This window comes from Emydura macquarii, unplaced genomic scaffold (genome assembly GCF_026122565.2).
Source record: "Emydura macquarii macquarii isolate MOO-44397 ecotype Brisbane River unplaced genomic scaffold, CSIRO-AGI_Emac_v2 contig_1045, whole genome shotgun sequence".
Lineage (NCBI taxonomy): Eukaryota > Metazoa > Chordata > Testudines > Chelidae > Emydura > Emydura macquarii.
The window spans coordinates 341800-354526 of NW_027131182.1; the positions used below are offsets into that span (position 1 = coordinate 341800).

At 35.3% G+C, this 12727-nt stretch overlaps 1 protein-coding gene across 1 annotated transcript; it reads right to left on the bottom strand.

The window, feature by feature from the left end:
* Positions 1-318: 318 nt before the first annotated feature.
* On the bottom strand, positions 319-12500 carry SYT4 (synaptotagmin 4). The gene is made up of 4 exons (XM_067545623.1): positions 12429-12500; positions 8697-9511; positions 6971-7091; positions 319-3821 (listed from the first exon to the last, which is right to left on the bottom strand). The coding sequence occupies exons 1-4, from the start codon at positions 12460-12462 to the stop codon at positions 3514-3516; spliced, it is 1278 nt and encodes a 425-aa protein (XP_067401724.1). The 5' UTR covers positions 12463-12500; the 3' UTR covers positions 319-3513.
* Positions 12501-12727: the final 227 nt, after the last annotated feature.

The following is a 12727-nucleotide window of genomic DNA, read 5'->3' on the forward strand; positions in this document are numbered from 1 at the left end:
AAGTCCTGGTAGTCCACCTAGGGACCTAAACAGGCTCTTATGTCCTTGTATTGAGGCCAGCTCAGAATCTAGCACCAAATACATAATCCAGTTTAAAACCAAATATGGTAGAAAGATATTGTGGATTTACAATATGAAATAAAGATCTAGGTGGGAAGAGTATGGTATATACAAAAAGTCTTTGGTAAAATGAATTGAATCAAGTGCTATTTCGTGGGTGGGGATTTGGAAGAAGGAATATTAATTATCTGGTGAAGGTGTGAAAGCAAAGACCAAGAAAATAAGAAAATAAGGGAGTCTATTGAAAACATACATTGGTAGGATATTTGTGCTGGAATGGGATGAATGAAAGCAGCAGTTTATTCTTGTCTTACATACATGGCACAACATACAGAGCTGGCACAAAAACTTACAAAACCTCATACACCATGCTTCCTCCCAAAGAACTTCTATCAAGTTACAACAGCATAACAAATCAGTTATTTAGTTACAACAGATCTTCAAACATGGATAACCTCCCATTCAGATTTTTTTTATAAGCTACTTAGACAAACATTATTTTACATGTTTAATACAGTACAGTATCCTTAACAGACTTCAAGATATTCACATTGAGAATTGAATACTTTCTAAAATGGCAAAATTTCCCATTTCAGGGCAGGACCACTTTTACTCCTGTTATGTCTGGTTTACGAATGGGTCACAAGTCATTTTTACTCAACTTTCGAAGCTAAACATTGCTTTAAATTAAAAACAAAAATCCTATTTACATTTTTTTCCAGTGTAATAAAAAGTTATTTGCTTCCCACCCCTTTATCTTCCCTACCGATCCCACCCCACCCCCAAGAGCTGTCATTTACCTGGTAGAAATATTAACCCTCAGGCTGCTATAGAAACTTTAAAACATCCTCCTGACAACATCACATTGGAAGGCAAAATGAAAGATGGCCACAGCCCATGGCTGACTTTTTAAATACGTTATTTATTTATCTGTTTATTTATCTATTTTACTGAATGAAAGACTTTGTATCCACTAGGAACTGATGCTAAATCTCACCATTTGATCACATTAACAAAGATGATGCGCTACCTGTGGGCCAGATTGTAATAATTTTATTCTTGTTTTAGTTGTACCTTATATTACATGGCACCCCATTGACTTCAGTGGAATTACTTTTGTGTAACATTCTTTTTGACATTAGTAAGGATATTGCAGTCTGGCTCTATAATACTACTCTCTTTGGGCTAGATTCTATTACCATTAATTATACTGAGTGGTAATTTATTCCATAAATAGTCCCATTGGCTGGGATTATTCATGAGTAAGGTACCACTATTCAGTCCTGAACCAAAGCCCACTAAGTCAATGGGATTTTTTCTTTTGACTAATTGGGCTCTGAATCAGGCCCCATGTGTATAAGGTTAGCAAACTTGAGCCCTGACATATCTAATCAGTGTCTAAACAAACAAAAGGTTTCTATTCTTTTATACAAACAATATGTATTTTTTTACACTAAGCCTTGTCATAAAAAGCATATATAAGTTGTTTTGAAAATGCATTTTATAGAACTTTATAAACATTGTGATATCAAACACATTCTCAAAAACTGGATAAGGTACTGACAAAAAACCTGAAAGAACATCAATAGAATTCTTCCAGTAGTATTTGTTTCTTTCTTGCATATTTCACATTCCAGCCTCCTCCACTTGTCATTTTATGGCAAAATTATGATCCCAGTGAAGCCAACAACAAAACTCCAGTAATCTTCAAGGATCTGTCCTTCACTAAGACTCTAATACAATATCAATTGTTAAAATGTTTTCATTGTGGTCTCATTCTGCAGCTCTTCTTCACACTGAGTAATACCTTTATTCACAAGCAATCTCATTCATTTCAGTGGGATTACTTGTGAAGGAAGGGGGTACTTAGGCTGAGCAAGTGTATCAGAAACTGACCCTGCATTTTTAACATCTCTTTATTTCAACCACTAACACTTTTTTTAAAAAATATTCTTTTTTACAAAGCTTGTCATTCAAAAGGAACATAGGACAAATATTTGCAGATAACCCTGTATAAGAAATCATTGTATCCAGTGTAAACATAAATACGATTAACAGGGGTCAAAAGTTTTATTTTATACTCGTTACTTTGTGTTACACTTATTCCCCCAATCCGGCACTGTGATCACATTTAAATCACATCATACATACATGTTGCACACTACAGTGAAATCCTGATGTTATTTCCCTCTCCTTCCCCATTTCTCAATACAATCAGTCATGGATACATGAAAATGGTCTAAATGAAATACTACTTTTATATTGTTCATCTAATGTGATTTAGAATGTGTTATAATGCTAGTTTGGGCCTCAATCCTGCAAACACTTAAATATCTGTTACATTTTATGCATTGCAAATAGTCATTGATTTCATTGAGACTCCTCACAGTGCATAAAATTAAACATACATATGTTTTAAAGGGATTGGGGCTTTGATTTCTGCAATACAGTAAAATACAATTTGTGTTTTCTTTTTAATTTTTAATTTTTTAATTTTGTTTTTGTTTTAGTGAAGCAAATAGAAAAAAAAACGGGAGACAAGTTTATTTGCGATATTTCCAACCTTTTTTAAAATATAAAAGGTGAAAGACCATTCATTGTAATATTCTTCACATTTCATTATCTTGATAAAAATGTTTTACCTTCATTAGAAATGCTTAATGTATAACCTGTGTGTGTGTTGGGGAGTGGGGAATTGCGGGTCATGCTTAAAGCACAAATTCTAACCATACTGTAACATGTGCACTCATCTATATCTAAGCCCTTTTTATAAAACTATTAGTTTTAATTTGTTCACTACTTTTAGAATGTACTTATTTCATCCAATGTAATAGTAATAATAAAAATCCCAAACGTAAATGATTATACAATATTTCACACATAATTATTTGTACCTGATGTGATATGCAAAGCAAGTTGTTGAAAATTTCTTGTCTTTGGGTTGTTCAAAGTATAAGTACCCTAAACTTATGAAAATTGGTTGAATTTCCGTAAGAGGAGGTTTCTGATACAGTACTAAGCCAAACAAAATACTCCTCCTGCACCTCAATTGACTTGTAGTCTACTTTTTAGACTTAACAAAAAGAAGTCTGTCTCTGGATCTAGCAATATACATATTAATGAGGTTATCATCTTCTGCATGGAGTAGTAATCTACAGTTTCCTGTGATTTATTCATAAAAGATAGACTGTTCTTACAGAAGTTTATACTGCTTCACAAATCTGACTATGTAAACTCCAGCAGAATATGAATATCTTATGAAATTATGTTTCTATGGATTAGAAAGAATTTTGTTTAATGTGAAAATTTAGTTACCTTCTGTTCCGATAATTCGATACAGTCTTAACAAAAAGATGTCTTATTGTTACAAGCCTGTAATTATACATTGCAAAGAAAGAAAATTTCTCCTTGCCTATGGAAATATTTGTTAAGTTCCAACCCATTTCTAGGCTGCTAACCATCACACAGCATATGCCACTTGGCAATTTGTCTCCTAGGATATTCACAGATTTCCTTCCAGTGCTCTCCACTTGTTCCTTCTGCTGAAGCTCCCAGGGTTAATTGGCCAATGATCTCATTCCTGGACCCCCTATCTGAATCCAAAACCAAAAATTCGATGCTGATATCTTCAAGGCCCTCACAAGGAATGTCAAAGACAAATAATTCATTGAATACTGCATTGGGTGTGCATTTCTTCACATGGGTTTTCTTTTTAGAGATTCTCTTCTTAGCATGGTAGAGGTTCACTTTGACATAAGGATCTGCAATGACAAGCAAAAAAACCAAACAAACTATTGACTGTAGTCCAACAGCAATTAATTGTAAAATATATTCTACCAACATAATGACAATACAATGAGAAGTGTTGCCACAAGCAAATAGATGTTGAATAAATGTTCCAATTACAAAACTTAACCCTAAGCTATGTTGTCTATTTTTTAAAAACTATGAATCTTGAACAACTGAAGCATAACTGGTAAATATTAGATCTGTTTTTTTATTAAAAGCATGAAGGAAAAAAACTCTCTTTGCCTGTTGGCAGAAATATAAAACTCTGTATTTATGATAAATATGAATTAGTTATTCATACTTATTTGTATAGGATAAGCCACATTTTAATGAGAATTGTGCAAGCAAATGCATAGGATTAAAAAAAGACAGAAAAAAATCTTCTTTAAGGAACAGTTGAATGAGCAACATTTATTCCTAGTGTAATTCCAGTGATGTTAATGGACTTGATTAATTTAACCCCACAAATATTAGCCAGATTATTTTGAACCAGCAATTCCAGATGTGGCGATGGATTTGTTGGTATGCTATATATGCCCAGGCTTACACAATTTTATAACTGCTTTGCATCACTGGAGCATCATGAGGTAGCCAATAAAAAGGTTAAATTTAGTCTATATTTTATTAGTCCTGTTAATTGACCCAACGTGTGTTTTTTCAACTGCTTTCAAACTCTGCTTGACTCTTCTTCCATTGAATTCAGAGAGAGTTCTACCAGTTTGGTGAACAGAATTAGAATTGCTGGGCCAAAGACATCAAATGGGAATATCTGAATGATGACATGGTTACTTGTTCCATTTGACCTGAAATAAATTTGTTTTGGTATTTGCAGAAAAAGAAAAACAAATACATTGTGCATACGCAAGTGCAGTACGACAGTGAAAAAGTGAGATAAAATATATTTCCACTTTCATACTATACTTTCATAGTTAACTGATACTTAAGGAATAAACCTCAAATAATTAAATAATTAACTGGCCTTTTGAAGCACAAACATCACCCCAGCATTCTGTATATCAAAATCAATACCGATCGAAGAGCCACTTAAAGCTCCTGATCTCTGGCCAAATAAACATTGCTGGTTATCATCTCCCAGCCATAGATAAGTCTAAAGTGTACCAGTTTGCTTCTCCTAGGTCTATCAGAAACCTTTGATATCACTGACCAGGAGATTTTGTTAAGGTGCTGGTGAGTCATATTAGTAGTATATGGAGTCAACTGAGTGAATCACTTCTTATCTTGCAGAGAAGGTAAAGGTGAACAATTGCTTATCTGACCACAGAGGTGCTTTTGTGCAGGGAATCACAGGGGCCTACTTTGTCATCCATCTTCTTCACTATGTATATCAAGCCAGTGGGAGGGTTATTAAGGAGACAAAGGCTGTGATGCATTCCTTATGCTGTCAACATCCAAAGTTATATCTCTATCAGGTCTGACCTGGCTGGTGCAATGGGTTTGATAACCCAGTATTGAGATGAGCTTGCATGAAGGCTAGCTGTCTGTCACTCGGAGAACAATGGCACATTTACCATAGTTAACAAGGCTGGGCTGGAGGAAACAAAGAGACACAACTGGTGGAACTTATATTTTGGCCCCTAACAGAGGGAGCGTGACTGCTGTTTGTTAATCAAATGTATAGTTTAGGTCAGTGTTTCTTAACCTGGGGTTTTTGTTAATCAAATGTATAGTTTATGGTGTTACAGTAGTTTGGAAAGGTTAAGATCCCAGACTGCTCCTGCAGGACAGGTAGCAGCTGAGGCCAAGAGGGCTTTTAGTTTCACCTCTGTCTTGCAAGAAAAGTATGACTTTTCTCTCCAGAATGGACCTTCAATATGCCTTGTTACCTTGAGATTACATTGCTGTAATGTGCTCCATACTGAGATGGCTCAGAAACTAAAGCTGGTGCCCTGTGTTTAATGAAGTGTCATTCTAGGAGCACATTATGTATGGGAGCTGCATTGGCTGCCAGTTCTTTCTGGTTAAAATTGAAAGGGTTAGTGGTAGACTAAATGACTTGAACTGAACTACCTGAGAGATCACCTTTCTCCCTGGCCCAGACTCACACAACTCAGATCAGAAGAGGTGCAAGAGGCGGAAATCCTTCATTGTAAAAATGGGAGGCATCTTCAGCTTTGTTCTGCCAAAACTAGGATGTGTCAGCCTACTGAGTACACAAGAGGCCCATCTTTTCTTTTGGGCATTCAGGAAGATAGTGATTTGAGGGCTGGAGAGGTTTTCATGTTATGCTCAGAAGAACAGTCCATTGCATTGGAAATTTGATTGTGAAATAAAATTACATCAGGGTGCTCAATGCTTGGATATGCCATTACTTACAGATCTTTCAAAATAAATATAGTATAAATAAATATAGTATAGTGTCTGTCTGTGTCTGTGTGTGGCTACCATTGGCTTGGATATGCCATTACTTACAGATCTTTCAAAATAAATATAGTATAAATAAATATAGTATAGTGTCTGTCTGTGTCTGTGTGTGTCTACCATTGGCTTCAATGGAAGTTCCATAAAAGAAACAGTAGCAAAATAGAATCAAGAGAATAGATTACAAAAGCTATTTTTCTTTAGTGCATCCCAAGGACACCGCAGTACAGTGCACAAATATCATGTTACCAGTGACTTATACATTTCAAATACCATATAACTACCTAATGGGGCAGATTCAGGGCTGATGTAATTGCCTGACTTCACTAGGGCTATGCTGAATTACACCAGATGAGGTTCTGTCTCAGTAGATTATTTGTTATTTACAATAAAACTATAATTCTGCAGGGTTTGCCAACAAAATGCCTTGCTGATGTCAGAAGAGTCCTACAGAACAAAAGGGCAAAACTCATTGATTTAATTGGGAAGAGGATTTCTTCCATGGGAACTGATGGTCACTTAGTTTCTTGGCAAATACTATATAGGAACAAGCTCATAACATTTGTGATTTAGAAATTAAAATATTACCTGTCTCTGTGAATAAAGAAAGAATGAATTGCCACTCATGCAGCCCATGAATACATGAGTGATCACACAGGCACTATCTTTTTATCTGCAAACTCCCAGGTTTAATATGTTTCTACAACCCTGCCTATTGCACATTCATAAATAAAGACATTACCTGATAATCCTGAAATGTCAGCTTTGGGTAGGTGTCTGGCTTTTAAAACAACCACAGTTAGAGTGTTTGTTGTAGATTGGTAACAGAGAGAGATCAATAATTCTCCACGCCCAGATGACTTCTAAAGAAATGAAAAGAGAATATTTATGAGCAATATCTTGATCATTATCTTAGCTGTGATTTGCAGTCAGTAGTAAACTTTTTTGGAATAGTCATATGAGACCAGATGCTGCTGCAAATTAGTGTAGCTCTAATGGATCTATTATTAATTATTATTATTGTTATTATCACTGCAGTGCTATGCTGCTTTATGTCACCAGATTTGATCCCATGAATTCTGGTTACAAAACTTTGTTTACGGCTTGTTAGTAAACTGATCAGAAAAACAAGGTAAAAACATATATTGTGATAGCAGCATTTTGGAAGAGACCTATTAGTTCACTTAGTCAATAGTAATATAAAGAATTAACATGATTTTGAAACACCTACATCAAAGGAAATAAATCTCAGTGAAAAGAAAAGATAACAAGCAGAGCTAAAATAGAAAAGGTACATAAAAAACATGTAATTCACCAAAATCTGCAATGAAATCTTTTGACAAATATAGACTCAAATTATTATTGAAATTGTGTCCCTAATACTTTCTGAAGGACTGTAATTTAAATGGAAGAAAGAAAAGACCAGGTTATTCTGTATAATTATTTAATTTGAATTTGCAAGAACAATGGAATCACTTAAAAGAAAAGAAAAGAAAAGAAAAGAAAAAAGTCTGAAATTTCTGGTATATTTCTATATACAGTTTCAGTAAGATGATTACAGAGCTGTTGTGGTGCAGCATTAGAACTATAAAATAATGATATTGCTGATAGGAATATTGGCTGGCAGACATTAATTCAATTTGATGTAATGCTTGATCTTTTGAAAGCAATTACATTAACGTCAATACACATGCCAAATCCTCGGGAAGGGCTGGTGGGTATAATTCATTTGTGATGGTTTTGAAATATCTTTTCCTTCTGAACCAGGATAAGAAATACAGGGAGAAATTGTGGCCCCACTGAAGCCAATAGGAATTTTGTCAGATTTCAGTGGGGCCAGGATTTCACCCATAGTGTTTTCTTTTTCTTAGTAGATCTGCAGCCTGTGTTACAATACTTAAGATACAGGATACAAAGATACAGGACATAAATGACAAATAACACAGTTTTAATCAAAAAATGTATTCAACAGTGTAATTTTGTGACTGGTTTCAAATAAAATATTGGATACATATTTTTTTGTCTTTAAGGGTATGATCTAAATCTCACTGCAATCAACTGAAAGGTTGAAGTCAAGGTTCCCATTGACTTCAATGAGCTTTTGAGTCAAGTCCTAATAGCCCACGTTCAATACAGAATGGGAAAAGGAACCGTGCATTCTGTTCTTGCCAGCCTGATTAATTTAGGTCAGGGCCTGCTGACCTAACATAAGTGGTTCCATTAAAGTAAATTGGACCAGTTGCATAAGAAAATAGGATTTGGTCCATTAGCAATTTCTTATAACAAGCTCACTGTACTGATTATTTATTGCACTTGTATGCTTGTCTCCCCATAATGTCACCATGTAAAGCTTCTTAATGATTGTTATGATGAACTCTTTCCCTGGTTTTCTAAGATACTAGTAAAATAATAACATAATAATAAATAATAGAAACACAGAACTTTTAAATGTATTTAAAATAGATTACCCTAACATTTCTTTTGATGATCTCCCTGTTCATTAGCATCCTCCCTTCAGACAATTCCATCCCTGAGAGTGGAAAGAGGACTTCTCCAATGATGTCATCTCTGGAAAACCTGTCAAAGCTCAAGATCATAAAGTGAAGGATTAAATCTTGGACTTGGCTATAGGGGATCCCATAAAATGTGAAGGTTTCATCGAAAGCTGGATCTAAGGTTTTTCTCAGCACTCTGGTTTTCACCTTGTGCTTCTTCTCGGGTAAGATTGTCATTTTGATGTAGGGATCAGAAGTCATTGACTGTTCATCCATTGCTGGCAATCCACGTGCTTCTTTGATGTTCACCACAAATGCCTTCTTCTCAAAGTTGTACTCTAAGGAGAAAAAGAGAGTCCCTAGCTTGTCTTGTTTCTCTTCAGAAGACAGTGAAGTGTTGGACTTTAAGCTCTCAGGGGATATTGAATCTTTCTCCCTTTCTGCAAAGTGCTTTGGAGTCAAGTTCTCAAGATCTGGAGAGCTTTGGATTTTGGGGGTTGTTTTGGGGAAGTTGCCATTCAAATCTCTCTTCTCTAGGTCGAGATGGAGAGAATTCTTTGGCATCACTGATTTGCTTTTTGCTTCACTTTTGTCATCTGCTCCAAACTTCTTCTTACTGTTGAGGTTCTCTGGATAAATGTCAACCCCCTTCAGCACGTGGACAAATTTGTAGGGAGGGGTCTTGTTGGATTTGGAAGATTTACGCTGGCAGCAGATCCAAGCAAAGAGGGAGACTGTGAAGACAAGGCCAAAAGCACTAAAGATCCCAACTACTGTAGGAATTTCGTCTGCAAATCAAATTAATAGTAACAAACATGTAAACAGCAGTGCTTGAGATGACAAAGTGATATATTAGAAAATACAATCAAAAGAGATGGCACTAGCTGGAACCTGGACAGTCTGAAATGCTTTTCATTATACAAATTGCAAGAGATCTGTATAAATTTCTCGCCACCTGCTGGTATAAATGTGTATCTACACAACAAGAGGGACTGCATGTTAGTACTTTTCCATATACAAAGAGTGATTGGAAGGGAAACAGTAGGACAATATAATATCATTTATAATTATTCTGAAATGGATCCTCTGTCTATGTGCAGTTTCTAAGTTCACTTAGAACAACTGCACTGACAGGAACCCATGAGGCAAAAGCATTTTGACTCACTCCTGGAGCTTCTGCATGGAGTCTGCAGATTTTGTTGCTTAATTTAAACAGAATCTGAAATATGCGTTACTTATATGTACCATCTACTTTTTATATTGCTCCCTGGACTTCTCTGTGTATGGAATGAGGTAAATGTTTTATGCTTTGATTCCATAAAGACTTAGAAATATCTCATGAAGATGCTGAATTTAATAGGAAGTGATCAGCTTCTTGCAGGAGTGAGTCCTTCAAACAATAATTATATATATGAAGTCTTTTACCTGCTACCTGGACATTATGCATTCATGTTTAACTCTAAAAACAAAAGAACACCCCCTGTATTGCTATCCATTAAGTATTGAACCCATCTGACTATTAATCAAAGCTACGGAGAATTACAAAAAAAAAAAAAAAAAAAAAAAAAAAACTATAGAGAGAGGGTTCTTGTTTATTTTACAATATTTCCTTAGATCATATATTATAGCAAAAACATTAGAGCTAAACACCTCTCCCGCATTCATCTGAATCCTGCATTTGAAAGTTACATTTCAAAGGCGAACACAGTGCAAGTGCTACAAGCTCCCTTGGCATGTGGATAAAGTGGTCGCACATAGAGTGTATTGTTAGTATTTCAAAAGCATGCAGTGAAGGGCCAAATGAGCATAACTACCTGGAAATCCAATTTTCCCCATAAGTAACAAGTTTAAACATCCCACAATATAGCAATTAGAGCTAAATCCACATCACTGTAAGAGTGAGTGACTAGTAAAATATTAATGTGATGACATTTTGTATGGATAAAGATAATTATGTTCTTTATGTAAGAGGGCTGCTTCTTTAACACATGATTAGCAGACCTTTCTGGTTGAGAAAAAGCAGAGTTATCTTATATGACTGTGTCTGTTACATATAGCTACAAGCTAGGCTGATGGAACTAATTTGCACTTACTGTCATATCTTTAATTTTTTTTTTATTGGGGTGACTAAAAATGTCACTAAAAAGAAATATTAGGAGATAAACTTCCAGGAACTAAAGGGTTAGGCCTGGCTGTTCATTTTTTCTGACAATTGTGTCATTTTCTCTTCCACTCATACTCTGTATCATTTGTTATAATTAAATATAAGGACTCAATAAAATGACTGAAAAATGACATATATGATCAATAAGTGAATTCATTTTTTTAAAGTTAAGCACATGGCACTGAGTTTAGACAATGCCTCGGGGTACAGAAATGGCAATTGTATAAGATTAAATAGTAGAGAACAAGTTATGATATCATAATTATTATCACAGCTTAAACAGGTTTTTATGTATCAGTTTGCATTTTTGTTGCACTTTTCATTAGATCACATTTATACAGACTGTTTATAAAAATGTGAATAATATTACATGTTATATTTACAGTTTCTGATAGCATTGATAGGACCAAATTAGTACTTAAAAATTAATTATCTTAATTAAATAAGTCATCAGGTGAGCAAGATGTCACAAATGTAGTTAGAAAACCCAGGTGGGTGGGGTGGGAAGGGAGATGAAATGGTAAATAACACTACTATACATTTACTGCCAATTAGATAACAATCTGTGTTTGTTGCTATTTTCATATGGCAAATCAATTGTCCAGCCATTCAGAAAGGGTAGATTGCTTTGAAATACTACCTATTAATATTACGGCATATTCTGTTCTCAATAACACAGCTGTAAATCTGAAGTCACTCCACTTAAATCAAGTGAGTGAGTTCAGATTTACACCATTGCTGTAGTAAATATTTTGTAAAGCATAGTTCAGAAAAACATTATTTTTTAAACTCTAAGTAAAGACATATATACACATGCACATGTATGTGAATGTTTCTGCAACTCCTTTGCTGTAATAAAGTTAATCCTATAGTCAACAGAATTTGAGTTTAAAATTGAATTGAATTTAAAACTTATTATTATTATTATTTATTATTATTATTATCATCATCCTCTTATACTAACATCTACTGTGCCTAGATTTATCTAAGGAGTAAGATGTTCATTTAAAAAAGTGGAGATATCACACATTTACCTGCCTAGCAACAGCAATTAAAAGAACATATATATCTCTGGATAAGATTTTATATGTCCTCCTCTTTAAGGAAACAGGGGTGAAAGCTATTCCAAGAGAATTTTGAACAAGGATTTGATCTTTGGCATGGAATATACTTGAACAACCCATCTCTGGGGCATGCTATCTTCACTAGAGAGAAAAGAAATAATCGAGGCATCCTTAATACACAAAAAAAAGTCCTAAGGATTTCCAGTGCATGGGATTCAAAAACAAAACAAAACAAAAATTGCACCTCTATGAACTTCAGAGACACGGGGGGGGGGAAAGGGAGGGGAAGAAAAGATTCAATGTTCAAATGATTCCTTTGAAAGAGATACAAGGAAGCTTTAGAGATAGGCTAGAGAAGATTACATGCATACCCTTAGTATAAAATGTTAGCTCTCCCAAGACCATGAAATGAAACCCTCATAAGTCTTACGGATGGAAATCGCCTGGTATGATAAGTTTGAGATAGAACTTGCTTACCAAATTCTTCTCTGTTAGCTGAAATCGGAGCCATTTTTGCTGCGTGCTCTGTCCAAGGTGCTGAAAAGAACTTCCCCTCTTTAGCCCAGCTCTTAGCTTGCACAAACCCAATGGAGCCTTATTTTCCAGCGTGGTGAAAACACAAACATGAAAGATCGGGAAGGTTTAGGAGGAGGAGGAGGCTGTGGGGGGAGGGGGGGAGCTTTTAGACCTTCCCTCTTCCCAGTGATATGCAACCCCCTTCCTGTTTTGGCTCTTCTGAGTAGCTCGGCTCCGAGCCTGAAGACGTGGTTGAAACT